This window comes from Euprymna scolopes, chromosome 9 (assembly GCF_053919585.1).
Source record: "Euprymna scolopes isolate OS-2025 chromosome 9, ASM5391958v1, whole genome shotgun sequence".
NCBI classification, from domain to species: domain Eukaryota; kingdom Metazoa; phylum Mollusca; class Cephalopoda; order Sepiida; family Sepiolidae; genus Euprymna; species Euprymna scolopes.
Genome location: NC_136490.1, coordinates 87,711,247 through 87,726,760, shown reverse-complemented (window position 1 = coordinate 87,726,760; position 15,514 = coordinate 87,711,247). Strand labels below are relative to the sequence as shown.

Here is a 15,514-nt window from a genome sequence, read left to right as displayed (position 1 = left end):
TACATAAGTAATTGTATATAACAAAGTACATAAGTAATTGTATATAACAAAGCACATAAGTAATTGTATATAACAAAGCACATAAGTAATTGTATATAACAAAGTACATAAGTAATTGTATATAACAAAGCACATAAGTAATTGTATATAACAAAGTACATAAGTAATTGTATATAACAAAGTACATAAGTAATTGTATATAACAAAGCACATAAGTAATTGTATATAACAAAGTACATAAGTAATTGTATATAACAAAGTACATAAGTAATTGTATATAACAAAGTACATAAGTAATTGTATATAACAAAGTACATAAGTAATTGTATATAACAACTCACTTCCAAAAAGCTGCATGTCCAGCTTTCCACATGTTTTTCATTAAATATTCCGAGATATCAAAAAATAATGGATAGATCAAAGCCTATCAACAAACCAAATGCATAATTCTACGAAGAAAACATGAGAGAACAATGTTGACTGCAAAAATATAAACAAAAATGAAACTGATAAATGGAACTGATAAATATAAAAATAAATGAGATATACATTGATTTCAAAATCGATATAACCTATACTACGTCCTATAATAGACATCAGGGAAACTGAATGTAAGCAACGGTAGAAACCCTAGAAAATGACCTTCAGTCTGTAGTGGAGTGATTGGTAACATTTTATGCTACTAAGATCAACCTTCTTTCCTTAACAACTGCCAAACTTTCTCAACCAACGATTGACATGACTAATTCTACCTCAGAATATGTCTTTCAAACTGCTCGGCCTAACATTCAAAGCCAACATAAAATGGAACAAAGGACATTGCAAAGAAAGTGGGCTCCCTGTACCGTGCTAGAAAATTAATCATACCAGAGACTATCCTATTTCTTTACAAAACCACAATTCGCTCATGCATGGAGTATTGTTGCCACATCCGGGATGGTGCATCTTCCACTAGTCTTTCACTCTTAGACAGGTTTCAAAAACAGAGTCTCAAATTTAATAGGTTTCGCTCTGTCGTCCAAGCTTCAACCTCTGCCCCTCATTGCAATGTTTCATTTCTGTCCCTGTTTTGTAAGTATTTTAAAGAATGTGCGCTGATGAACTCGTAGCACATGTTACCCCTCGATGTACATATCCCCAATTAACCCAACAAGAAGCAAAATCCCATCCCTTCACTATTGAGGTCTCTAGATGCTGGAAAACCTACTTAATGCTTTCTTCACTTGGACTGCTTGGATTGCTTGGACTGCTAGACTTTGCTCTCTGTTACCTGCTTCCCTGACTGTACTAACCTGCAGAAGTTTAAATCTCGCTGCTCAACTCTCACAGTTCCTTGTTAGATATGATCCCAAATAGTAGCCCCTTACGTTCCATGTGACATTATGCCTTGTTTGAGGTGAAAAGGAGAGAAAAAAATTTTTCACCAAAAATAAAACTTATAAGTACTTAGAGTGGCTTCACATGAGGAATTATTTAAAACATGCCTCATCAGTGTAGCTAGCCCTAGGAGATTCAACTTCTAGACCAAGCGGGGTGGGACTGAAACTGTCCACTAATTGCTATAATACCTATGAGCCTAGATTGCATTAGATACATTCACTAGTGAGAGTATATGTGTCGGCTGAATAATGGACCAAACGCAATGATCAAGTGAAAATGGTTTCTAAGTGAAGAGGAAATGTTAATTCGCTTAAAGATTTCGATTAATGACGAAATAAATGTTAACCCAAGAGGGTTAACCCATTGACCCTGACTAAGAGTTTGGACATGACATCACATTTGTCCTTGGGAAGCCTGATTGAGGTTAGCCAAGCTGATATAGATGACTGAGCAACCATTTTTCAGTGAGAATCGATGTGGAATGAGTAAATTGGTAGATGAGGGGAGATTGTATCCCACCAACCGATGCCTAACCTGAGTATAAATTGTACCGTTTTTAGTCAGTTGGAGAGACAAACAACTCAGAGACAATGCGATGGAGAGACTTTGATCTGTTTGAGTTTTGGGCGTAAGCAGATCAATTCCACCAAAGATATGCAGATTTGGGAAACTGAAATATTGCAACTCAGAAACCCAAGACAAGAACCGTCATACTAACTTAAAATGGAAAAAATATTTTCCCAACATTGTAAAAGAACATTAGAAAGCTTTACTGCGTCGATCTGGCCGTTAGAAACTGAGGAAAAAAAAAAGATTGAGTTTAACTTAATCTTTTTTTAAAATTTTTTTTAAGAAATCGAGTTTTTCTTAATAATGCATAAGACCGACCCCCCCCCTCTCTGTCTGAAAGGAGAAAAAGAGAGAAAAAAAAGAAGAAAAATGAATAGTGCTCGTCACTAAACTTGTTGAATGAAAACGCTGGTATACTCATTTTGGTATGTTTCTGAAATTTTCAAATGAGGATTGTTTATTCATATTCGGTCGCCTACACTGAGGATTGAATCATAAATAATATATAATGATCAATGATATAACAAGTAATAAGTAAACAATAACAATTATATATATATATATATATATATATATATATATATATATATATATATATTACTGTATATTTTTTATATAAAATATACAGTATTATATATAGTAATAAAAGTTTGTGTCTTGGAAAGACGGAGGTGCTCCACCAACCTGCACCATACTCCAACCCTCCTCCTCCCAGCATCATCATTGACGACACACCACTTGCCAACGTTAATCACTTCAAATATCTGGGAAGCACCATGTCTTGTGATGGCTCCTTGGACAGAGAGATTAACATCAGAATCAGCAAGGCAAGTCAGGTATTGGGAAGACTTCACAATCGAGCGCTTAATGAACATAACATCCGCCTATCTATGAAGCTGAAGGTCTACAATGCTGTGGTCCTTACCTCCCTGCTCTATGGTTGTGAGATGTGGACACTGTACTGCAGGCATTTAAAGAAACTGGAGCTCTTCTTCATACGAGCTCTCCACTCCATCCTGGGAATCAAATGGCAGGATCGCATCACCAATCTAAAGGTCCTTGACAAAGCTAAGTCCACCAGTATAGAGGCCACCATCATCAAGACCCAACTTTGTTGGGTTGGACACGTGATTTGAATGGACGCATGTCGGATGCCTAAATGCCTAATGTACAGAGAGCTCTAGGCTGGCAAAAGAAACCAAGGTCGACCAAAACTGCAGTATAAAGACATTGTTAAAGCCAATCTGCAATGGTGTTGTATCAAACCAGGAGACCTAGAGGGACATGCTATGGACAGACCAAAATGGAGAGGCTCAACTCACAACCTTGAAGAGGCTCATAGCCAGAAACTCACTGAAAATAAAATTGCTAATTCCTTAGGACTTCTATCCAGTCATGACTGATGGAACAAGAGCATGCTACCCCTGTGAAGTAAATGAAGGATTCCATTCAAAATTCTCTCCAAATTCCTGAGTTCGACAGAAACATTCCCGAGTTCGACAAGATACACCTAAAGAAAGTCGGAGGTTACATCAATCAAAACGTTATGAAAATGACACTCAAGATAAGAATAGTAGTCTGAAGAATCCATATAATACAGACTCATTTTGTTCTCTTTTCTTTTTATTAATTATTTTTTTCTTTTATTATTTGTGTTACCAATCTGATTGTGAACTGTTTGCATTGGTTTTAAATATATAAGTTTGAAAAATCAAAATAACGGCTCATGCCATTTTTGTTGCATATATTGCTACTGATAGTGAGCATCACTTCTGTTTTTTTTTTTTTGTTTTTTTTGTTTCTTTCTGTCCCCACACAAAGAATAACAACACATCAACCTCCCATGAATGACGACACTTTAACCCACTGAGCGAGGAATTTCTGTGGATAACAGTACATACGACCATACTATACACATCGCAGAGTTTCAAGAACGCTAGAACTTTTCTCTCTTTTGTAACCAAACGGAGCTGATTCTATGGATAACAGTAACTTTCATGGATAGCAGTCATGTGCGTTGTTATAACTGAATTTTTCTTTCTTTTTTTTTTGTATAATCGAGCGTGACAAGCTAACAATTTGATTGCATGGCTCCATCACTCATTAAAGTGACGTACCAGGACTTGTCATACCCTGCTCATATGTATTAACATTGGCTAAATGACTAGTAAAACTAAAAATTGTCAATTCTTCAAAGTTTCATACATATTTTAACATAGGTCAAAAAAGTTATAATCTAAATTATATTAAAATTAAAAACAATTTGATCTTGTTTTACAAAAAAAGGAACATAAAAACTAGTTTATATTTTTTCTTCTACTCTGAATCTTTGTAGATTTTTCCTCGGATTTAAAATAAATGCATAAAGTGAAAACCTTTCTTAAAATTTCCTTTAAGATACCTAAGCATTTGTAAAGTTTCTATTTCAAACTAGCCGAATTATCCAGTATTGTCTGGTTGAATAGATGAAACAAAATACAAGTTCAAAAAAGTGTGTATAATATATCTGGCTAAAATAAAACATAAAAGAAAAAGAAAGAGAAAAAATAATCAAGTAACAAAAACTTAATTGTGTCGCAGACTGGCTTAATTATTGTGATACTATTTTGTCTCCATTTACAACTCGGAACTTGTAGCAACAAAACCGAGAGTTAACCCTTCAACATGACAAAGATAGACATAATTTCGTGTATCTTTGTACATCTCATTTTTCATCAACCAATCAGATAACATCAAGATACTGAACAATTTACATTGTTTTTGTAACCTACTTAAAAACAACAACATAAAACATATGTAGACATGCATTGGTAAATTGAATAAAATTCAATGATTATTTGATTGTGACAAGGCTGGCTGTCACAGCACCACATGTTGCCAGATGCATCATCATCATCATTATGCCACCATATAAGATATATAAGATAAGATCATATGTGTTTTGTATGGGTTCGATTCTAGTGCACAGCCGTGATAATACATTTTTCTAATTGGAACAAAAAGGCTTTTATCCAAATGAATTGACAATGTAGTGTTATCAACAATTAATATATTTTATGATTTGAGTTGACATTTTTTACACTAACCACCAAAATGCAATCTATAGAGTTGGATATTAAAGTTTGTTTTCCGAACTTGAGAATAGTATTGATAACAGCAAAGATTGTGAATGCCAACACAATGACTAGTTCAGTGTTGAAATATACCCAGCTGGTATCGCTGGACTAAAATGAAACTGTTTTCACTCGATGGTGACTTGTGAGATTTTAAATCCAACTGACTTATATGAAATGTGTTTTTCCAACCGTCTGAAATCAAAATATTAAAAGGAAGCAGAAAACTGTGTAGTCTGAATGCTTTCTTAGAACTGCGCGCCTGTGGAACTCTGCCTGCTTCCTACCTGTGTTCAAGTCCAACGTTAACAAATTCTTAATGAACCGCCCCCTTAAGTAAACACTTCATCAAATCTCCACACTAACGTAATGTACTTACAATAACCCTTACCCCTGAGTGGCTTCCGGGCCTTGATAAGTGGTGACCACTGTGTAAAAAAAAAAAAAAAAAAGATTGTATTTTGGATCTTAAAAATTAATCTCAAAAAGAGTGTCTACTTGAAATATACATTACTTTCTGTTTTCTAACTCAAGTGGCTACCTGCTGGTTGGCATTCTACAAAGAATTCCAAAACCTGAACGTAATGCAACTCCAATTACTTCTCAGATGATATACGACCCTAAACTGTGTGTATGAGCTATACTGTTGCAAGAGTATGATAGGTAAAGGTGGCAATTGATCATATAACTAAGAGAATAGAAACAAGGGAAAAGCAATAACAAAGAGATGGCAAACACATCGGTTAAAGACGATATATATCATGTTTTATTTACTACAGGAAATTGATAAATCGTGAGGCAATGTAAATTGTGTATCTGGATTGTTTGGAGCGAGAATGAGTGTTTCTGAGATAGGATGGTGTGCTTCGTGTTGGCCTGAATCATGTAGATGGAATCTGATGCTGGAAGAGGTAGCCAGACGCTGGTGATTGTTTATAAAAAAACAAAAAAATGGGAGCGGTGTTCTTATACTGTGGCACTACCTTGGGTGCACTATTTTATGTGCCCTGCAACACTCATTAAAATACTTTTAAAAAAAATCAACATTTCACACAGGTATAATCTTTCCCTTCTTTAACAAAACCCTTTCTGTGATAACTTGAGAAAATGTATTCATAAAGCCTAGTAATGTTCATTACCCACTTATTATTATTATTATTATTATTATTATTATTAACAACCTTACACGAAAGGCTAGCCCAAAACCTGAGAAGATGTATACAGGAAGCAAGCGTACCAGACTGGATGACAAAAGGTAGAACCACACTGCTACAGAAGGACACGGACTAAGGAACCGTCCCTAGCAACTATAGGCCAATCACATGCTTACTAACTATGTGGAAGATACTGACAGCGCAACTGAGGGAACAAATCTACCACTCCCTGAATAACCGTGGACTTATCCCCGAGGAGCAGAAAAGATGCCAAAAAGGAAAAAGAGGAACACATGACCTGTTATATATAGATCAAAAGATCCTAAAAGAGGTAAAAAGGAGGAGAAAGAATTTAGCCATGGCATGGATCGACTACAAAAAAGCGTATGACAGGATCCTCCAATCATGGATAATAGAATGCCTAAACAAGGTCTCTGACAGCATAGATACAACACTCTCCTTTGATACTAGCGCACAAGTACATGTATTTGGTGACTTCAATAATTAGCTTACACAGATGCAGCTAGTAGCACAACACATAGCTTTTCTATATCTCATTCCCTATCACAGACGGTTATGTTTCCAACATGTTTCCCGGACCATCAAAATCAACATGCCCATTAAATTATCGCCCCATTAGCCTCTTCCCACTTTTCACCAAAATATTTGAGTCCATAATTAATCAAGCTCTGGTCCATCACCTTACAGTTGCTGCCCAACCAACAATATGCATTTAGGCAAACTCGCTCCACAGCTGATATTCTAACTGTAATCTCTGAACGTATATACCATTCACTGGACAAAGCAGGGAAGCATAGAGTGGTAGCCCTAGATATATCTAAGGCTATTAACAGGGTATGGCATGATGGTCTTCTCAAGAAAATCAGATCATATGGTATCACTGGAAGAATACTTAACATAATTAAATCCTTCTTAAGTAAGAGAAGAATCCAGGTTGTCCTTGACGGTCGTACATCTAAACAATATGATATAAATGCGGGAGTACCTCAGGGGTCTATACTTGGACCTTTATTATTCCTAATATTCATAAATGAGCTCCCTAATAAAATTGTCTCTGAGATGGATATATTTGTTGATGACACCAAGCTCTATAACAGACACAAGGGGAAAACAAATAAACACGTATCTAAGGAAATGGCAGAAACACTAGAGGAAGACCTCCAATCTGTAGTAGAAAGGAGACAAAAATGGATGGTCACATTCAATGCTGCCAAGACTAAGCTTGTTTCCTTCAATAATTAAAAGAAACCGTCTCTATCACCAATAGCAATGGCCAAAGGAACATTACCTGAAAGTACTTCTTTTAAACTCCTCGACTTAACGTTTACAGGGAACATGAGTTGGAATAGATACATTGAGAGAATTGCCGAGAAGATAGTCTCTCTCTACCAGACTAGAAACTTACTTACGCCTGAAAGTATCCTGTACCTCTACAAGGCCACTATTTGCCAATGTATGGAATATTGTTGTCACATTTGAGCTGATGCATCTGCTACTAGTCTCTCACTTCTGGACAGGGTTCAAAAGGGAGTCGCCAACCTAATAGGTCCCGAACTGTCATCTAGGTTTCAGCCTCTGTCTCATCGATGAAATGTTGCATCCCTTTGCCTGTTCTACAAGTATTTTAATGATGAATGCTCTGATGAACTATAAGCACTAGTACCCCCTCAACGTAAATACTCCCAACAAACCTGACAAGCAGCTAAATCCCACCGCTACACAGTAGAGATCCCTAGATGTAAGAAAGCCTTCTACTTCAGTAGTTTCTTCCCCAGATATGCTAGACTTTGGAACTCCCTTCCAGGATTCTGCTTTGCCAACTGCACTGACATGCAGAAGTTCAAGTGTAATGTGAACAGACATCTTGCTGCTCATCTCCTTTCATAATATCCCTGCAACTTATGTCCCCAATAGTAAAGTGGCACTTTGCCTAGTTTGGGGTGAAAACTGAATTAAAAAAGAAAAAATGAAAACCACAATTATTTACGTGTTTAAGAAACATTATTTCAAATCATTCCAACGTTAATCTTTTTTTTTGCAACAAGTATTCATTAGGCAGATTTAGCTAAATGAGTGTCTCGTAAAAAGGGCATGAAGTTTAAGATTACTGATTTTTATGAACAGAGGGACACACATGTTTTTTTTTTTTGAGAGGAAAATAAATTCATTAAACCATATAATGTGTGAGTTGATCGCATAAGAAAATAGTATTATTTAATTGGAATTCATTATTGAGATGAGTACTATTTATTAATTTATTTAGTGCGGACTATTATCCTCATCTTTGTTAGCTGTTGTTCCTATTTATAATGCCTCCCCACGGGACAGAGTTAGACACCATGGTCGTTTTTTAACGTGGAGAAAAAGGAACAAAAATTAAAAATTGTCCCAGTCGTGAAGGACTTCTCCTCCACTGACAGAGAACAGGAAATTGAAGTGCAGCATCTGAAGAACAGATACTACACTGGCTTTGGGTAGGATTGAAACCGCTATCTTCAGACAATTCTCACCTGGAACCGTAGAGATTCAATGTCTTTATCCACTGCGCCACGGACCCCGAAGAGCGATCAAGTTTGGATTATTTTGGTCTTATAAATCCACGTTTATTTATTATCTGATCTTCCATAGTCGGGTCTGTACCGAATGGTATATATATTAATTGGAATTCGTTATTGAGATGAATATTATTTATTAATTTTATGCCGCAGTGGATAGAAATGTTGAATCTCTATGGTTCCAGGTGAGAATTGTTTGGAGATAGCGGTTTCAATCCTACCCAAAGCCGGCCAGAGGCTTACTTGGCGAAAACCGTGGTGAGACGACAACAATTATGGATGGCAGTAATTGCTGAGAATGCAATTAGGAGATTCGGAGTTCCTATCCTATTGCAGTTACCACCTAACGAAGGCCAGAGGAATAGTTGACCGAAACGTCGTGAAACAACAAGATGAGAATAATATACCGCAATAAATAAATTAAGAAAATAGTAGTTCAAAATAAAATTTGTTGAAAAGAAGAAATAATTCACGTTCACTATGGTAACTTTCCATGATGAGAATTTAGGTGCATGACATGCGCAAAGTCATGTTGGGTGATTTAATGTTTCACAAGGATAAAGTCCAGCGTATGTATTGAGGATGGGCAGCAGTTATGTTTACCCATAGAATTGCATCCTGGACTGATTTGATTTTTGGCAATTAAAACCTTATATAAGAGTGTTCTAGAATATTTAAGCCTGCTTGTTGTATAACTGTGCATGGAGCGCAACATAGTTCCTTTATCGCATGTGTGCGGATGGGCAAATTATGATGTTGTAATCCTGCTGATATCCGTGGGCATTGAAACGGTAATTGCTATGAAAATGTCTCTGCGGAAAATTTGTTCCGGACGTATGTAGCGGTCGCTACAAATATGCATATGTGAGTATTTGGCAGTGTGATATTGTGTATGTATGTGTGTTGGCTTACCTTGTTCTTGTTAATGCATGGGAATAGACATTCGTTTCTGTTCGACTGGCTGTGTGTAAAAGTGTGTGTGAAATGAAGAAAGCTGGTCTGTGAGTCAGTGAACACGTCTCTTCCAACCATAGGCACGAGGGGGAGGAGCGTATGTTTTTAGGTCTTTTCGTGCGACTGCTTGGTGAAGTTTAGTTTTTAGCTGTTTATCTTCTCATTTTTAAAGGAGTTTCTACATTCCGATTTTAAATTTTTACATAAACTTGCTACTTTTTGGGGGTTGAAACAATTTTTATTTGTTGAAAATCATTTGAGTTAATATGTTCCTGTGAAAAAACTTACTTGCGTTAAGAAGAATCCAAACAAAGCTGAGAAAGAGAACTAGGGTTGCAATTAGAACCATTTGCTTTTGGGCGTTTGTTTGAATCACGTCTCCGTCTTATTACAAGTGTAGCTATTCAAGCCAGTCGCTTTTTCTTTTTCTTTTCTTTTTTTTTTTTGTGTTCGTTTGAATCGAAAATCTGTCAAGCTATCTTTATTTGGAAAATTGAATGTTATAACATATTTGATAAATCTAAATTATATATTCTTAAGAAAATAAACTAAACCTATGGACACACTCAGCGAATAAGAAAGTCTATACTAGTAAACATTATTATTAATAAAAACGGTTAATATTTGTTTATTACGGTAGGTTAAAACTAGGATACTCGAGACTGAATACGTAAATTCTGTAGGAGCTTATTCGTTACAAGTTCCAGTTTAATCTCCAAAAACTTCCTGAAAATTTATATAAGTCAGCAAAGTGAAGTAAATATTTTCAAAAATTACCTTTATAGTTACACCGTGTTCTACCTTCTTCACACACACACACACACACCCACACACACTGCAAGTTGTTTCTGATTTCTCGAATCAACGCTACTGTCTGATCTTTTTTTAACAATTTATTTGTATGTTTTTGCCAGGTTACATGAACCACCCACAACACTTTCGAACAAGAAACCCACATTCAGCACTGGAGAGCGACAGCCAAACAACTTATGTATTTTGCTGGTTGTGCGTGTGATGAGGATGGTGAGGGAGGGGTTACACGAGGAGTAAGCTAATAATACTACGTTCATGTGCACACGTGATATCTTCCTGCAGCCATTGTTGGCCCCTCTCTGCAGCATGGGAATAGGTCAAGGCTGAAAACACTTGTGTGAGACGGCGTTTATTTGCAAGTAGCGTCCGTTGTCGTTCCAGCATTCAAGGGCAACGCGTCGACTTGGAACAAAAAACAATCGAATTAAAAATAGCTGGAGACGAGGAAACAAAATGAAAACCTTTTTATGAATTCAAGTTTTAAGGGGTTAAAATGAATAATGGAAAAAAGAACGTTACTATTTGCAACATAAATTATTTAAAAGTAGGTTAAATTAAAAAAATTCAGTATTCATTTAGGTATGTGCAAAATTAATAGCCGATGATAAATAAACATTTTGACCGCTCTACGTAAAAATTCACCAGAAATCAGAAATTTAACCACTTTTAATTAAATTTTCAGCATTTATCAAATAATGATCACGGAATATAACGAACCCATTATTTTTATTTGAATCTTAGTGGAAATGTATTATTTTGTTTAAACAAAAAATATCACTAAAGTTATGGTTTTCAATAGTAGTAAAAAAGTTTTTTTTTTAAAAATGAATTTTTTTAAAAAATGAATTAATTTATTTTTGCATTTTTATGAAAATAAGGCATCCTAAATTGTAACAATAAAAAAGAAAAATTAATTTTTTCAGGAACATTACGAAAAAAACCCTCTAAAGTCCGTATTAATGAATTCGATATAACTCAGAGAAAAAAATATTTTCTCGAACTACCGAAATTCATTGAATTAAGCATTGTTTATTTACTATTTTCACAAAAAATTATAATTGCAAAAAATGTTTTCTCTTTTTTTTTTTTAGATTACATTTTTTCGAGGAATTTTCATGCGTAAGATTCTAATATTTTCCTTGCCTGAATGAACGTGTAACTTTCAGCGTAACATAATTTTCATATAATCTTGAAAAATAAAAAAAGATTTTAAAATTATTTAAAAATAGGACCAAAGAAAAATAATTAAATAAAAAAAATGATTTAAAAATTATACAAACGTTCACAATAGGAATGTTCAAATATATAGCTGGTGGAAAAAAAGAAAAGAAAAAGAAAATCAGCACTTCCCACCGTCTTCCAACTAACTGACGTCATTTTCAGGCAGCCTTTTGACATTTTGGACTTCCGTTTGTTATTGTTTATGCGAAGCCAGCATTTCTCGCTTTCGGGAGCTAATTAAGTGTAAGAAATTATACAATCATAATACAATCGATTTGATTGGTCGAATTTAACTAGACATGTCACGTGCCTTTGGCGCTCATTTCTATTTCCTTTTCAGTTTCTTAGTTCGTTCCAGATCAGAGTTTTTTTTTCTGTCTGTTTCGATTTACTCAAAACCGCACACACCTCGTCTTCTCATGTATCGTTCTCTTCTTCCTCTTCTACTTCTTGCTCTTTTTCTTTTTTTTTCTTCTCAGTCGTCAGAAGCGTCGTCTTTGTCTTGACTACGTTTTTCCTTCTGCCTTCTTGCTCACAGTGACCCGTTTTTATGCTAAGCTGAACTCTCGTGTGTGCGAGAGAACACGAGATTTTGCGTGATTACTTGGCAATATTAACCGGCCGCCGCCATCTTGCCATTTTTCTTTGGACGTGCCCGCTTTGCAGAGTGCACACCTCGAGCGTTTGTCAGGTAAGCCGTCTGTTCGCAATTTATTACACACTCCCCCCTGATCTCATTATCACAGAAAGAGCAGGGAGGCGGTGGCCTTTTTCTTCGAGTGCTTCTTCGGAGAGGGGGATTCGGGGCTTCATCATCGTCTGTGCTGTCTTCCGTGACACGAAGGTCGGCGAACCTAAAGCTGAGCATCGCAGTATCACTGTCCGGGTCTTCATCATCAGCAGGAGGGTCAGTACTTTGAAGGCTACCACTCTCAGTGTCGCTGTGCGTTGAAGCCGTCATGAACCAGAATGATGGGTCGCTGGTCACGGATTCAATTTCACTATCTTCGTCAAGCGGCAGCTGCGTTTGGAATACTGATCTTAAGTCTTTAATATGACGAGGTACTCCATCAACTCGCACCGCCTGCAGGCTGATCACTTCAGTGACATGACCGGTTCCGTAGCGAGTCGTGCACTGGCCTCGGGGTTTTTTAACCCAGACGACATCTCTTTCTTTTATGTTCTTTTGTGGTGGCTCCGGTTCGGGTAGTGAGCTGCTCTCCAAACCTCTCACCCTGACACGGTATGTATGTAGTGCGTTGGCTGGCGCGGTGGAGGGTGAAACATCGTCCTTAGGGGTGACGTTGTACCAATAGACTGCTTCAGGTACTGTACACCCCTTCCGCGCTGCGATTGTCTTAACAGTTCTGTGATTGCGCTCAATAATCCTGTTTCCACTGGGAACATGGACACACCGAAAACGCAGATGGACACCCCAGCCATCTGCAAACTGTTTAAACGGCTCACTAACAAAAGCGGGGCCATTGTCGGTGAGTATCTCAGAAGGAGGGCCACGCTCGAGGAACACACCTTCCAACTCATGGATAATGGCAGCCGCGTCCTGCCGGCGAAGGGGCCGCCACAATGAAAACCTAGATGGTCCACAGTCGATAAGCGTCAAAAAATGCCTCCCGTTGTAGTGCGTTATGTCCATCGCAATCCTATCCCAATTACGCTTCACACTGAGTATTCCCTTCTTCCACCGGACAGGTGCTGGGTCGATCGATCGGCAGGTGTTGCAGCTTCCCACAACAGATTTCACAGCCCTCCGAGACACAGAGGGGTCAACCAATCTGGCGAAGTAAAGCGTTCGGTTTACACCGGGGTGCCCGCTTTGGCAATGGACATCATTAATATGCTCCGGGCTGAGTCTATGTCCCACTGCAGCGCAATTTACAGGTGCTGACTCGTTCACTTCTTTTGGCAGGTCTAGCCAACGGCGTGGCACTCTGGTCAGACGATCCACCAATTTTCCGCAAATGGAAAACGTGCTCCGCCGTGGGATGGTAGATGGGATTTCCGGGATTTCACCACTCCTTCCCCATTGAAGGCCATCTGCACTTCCGCTCACCTGCAGTCCGAGCACTTTCGCCCCGTCCTGTAGCCGCTCCGGCTCCTTGCACGACAATCCGAAGTGCTCGAAGTGTTCTTTGACCGCCTGGGCAGACAGGAGGCTCTCATTGACAAAAATGTCTATATACGACGATGTCGCATGTTGCACCGCTTCATCTTGACGCCGGATCGCCTGCATGATTGCTGTCATGATGTTAGGGGCTACATTCAGGCCGAATCCTAGCCTGGTCAAGCAATAGCGAGTTCCTTTGATCACCACCGTCTGGAACGGCCACAGCGATTTCTCAACACGTATTTGCAAGTACGCTCTTCGCAAGTCCAGTATGGCTGCTTCCGCACCCTGCCGCCGCCACTCCCGTAGTTTATGAGCACAGACATCAGCCCCCGCAGTGTGTGAGTCAACGTATTCATTAAGTTCCCGGTAATCAAGAACAGGTCGAACTTTCTGCTTGTTCTCTTGTCTGACAGCCATCAGGGGAATTAGCCCCCGCGGGGGCCCGAGTTCATCCTCTGGGTATGGAACTAACCAGCCATTATCCAGCCACACTTGAAGTTCTGCCTCGTACTGCCCCCTAAGCCACGCAGGAGGGAGATACTCTGTAAGTCGATTCCGCAATGACACTGGTGGCTGGTCGCCTGCCCATTTCCAGGATGCTGTCCAAGTGTTTGTGCCCTTATCGTATTCTGCATGGAAGTCGGGCTCATCGAGAGTGATGGCTGCACACATTTGTTTGTTTGGTCGAGAGAAGCTCACATCACCGGCGCCGTTCACAGTAATTCCGCCTAGCTGTGTGATAGCGTCCATTCCAAGGAGAAGGTCATATCCGAGCAGCTCCCCATCGACCACTAACACTGTCACAGCAACCGGAGAGCCATTGCCAATGCTGATATGAACAACGCTGACCCCACAACACACCAATGAGCCTTGGCCGACAGTAAGTACAGGGATCCTTCGTTTCTTCCATGTGGCGCAATATTCCTTTCGAAGAAGGGTTTGGGTACAGCCGGTGTCAACCAGCGCTGAACGTTCACATCCATCAATTTGAACTGTTACTGCAGGCAGCGCTTTGTTCAATGCCGCGTTGGGGAGGGTGCTAGCGCTGCGGCGTCCTCCCCTTGCCCGTTTCCCGGACAATTCCGCACTATGTGGCCTGGCTTATTGCATTGGTGACACTGTATTACTTGTCGTGCTCCATAATTAGGGGTGCGCCTTGTACCGCTTTTGCAGTCTCTGGAAAAGTGGTTGGGGCCACCACAGGTATAGCATCGTAGACCCTTCGTTGGCGAGTCCAGAGTGTCAACAGCTGCGGAGACTAGTTCTCGATCGTCTTTCAAGATGTTTCGTGCTCTCGCCAATAACTCCTCCAATCCAATCTCAGTGAGTCTTGACGATGCTCGCAGCAGTCGACTTGCCTCATCCGGAAGTCCTGACAAAAAGGCGCATGCCAATATGCGATCACTTGCACCGCCGAAGGGAGTGGCAAGCTTTCTCAAGTCGGCCATGTAGACATCCACTGTCTCCCCCGGCCCAAGTCGGCGTTCGGAAAACTGCCTCCAGGCGACAAAAGGGTCTGTACCAAATGCCCCGTATAGCGCTTGTGTAATCTGCTCCATGGTCGGATCCTCCCCTAGCTGCTGGTACACGGCATAAGCCCCTTTA

General features: G+C 39.1%; 1 protein-coding gene across 1 annotated transcript; it reads left to right on the top strand.

Moving 5' to 3' along the window:
• Positions 1 to 2,726: 2,726 nt before the first annotated feature.
• Positions 2,727 to 3,086, top strand: LOC145284624 (uncharacterized). The gene has a single exon (XM_080133530.1). The coding sequence runs from the start codon at positions 2,727 to 2,729 to the stop codon at positions 3,084 to 3,086; it is 360 nt and encodes a 119-aa protein (XP_079989656.1).
• The last annotated feature ends 12,428 nt before the right edge of the window (positions 3,087 to 15,514 follow it).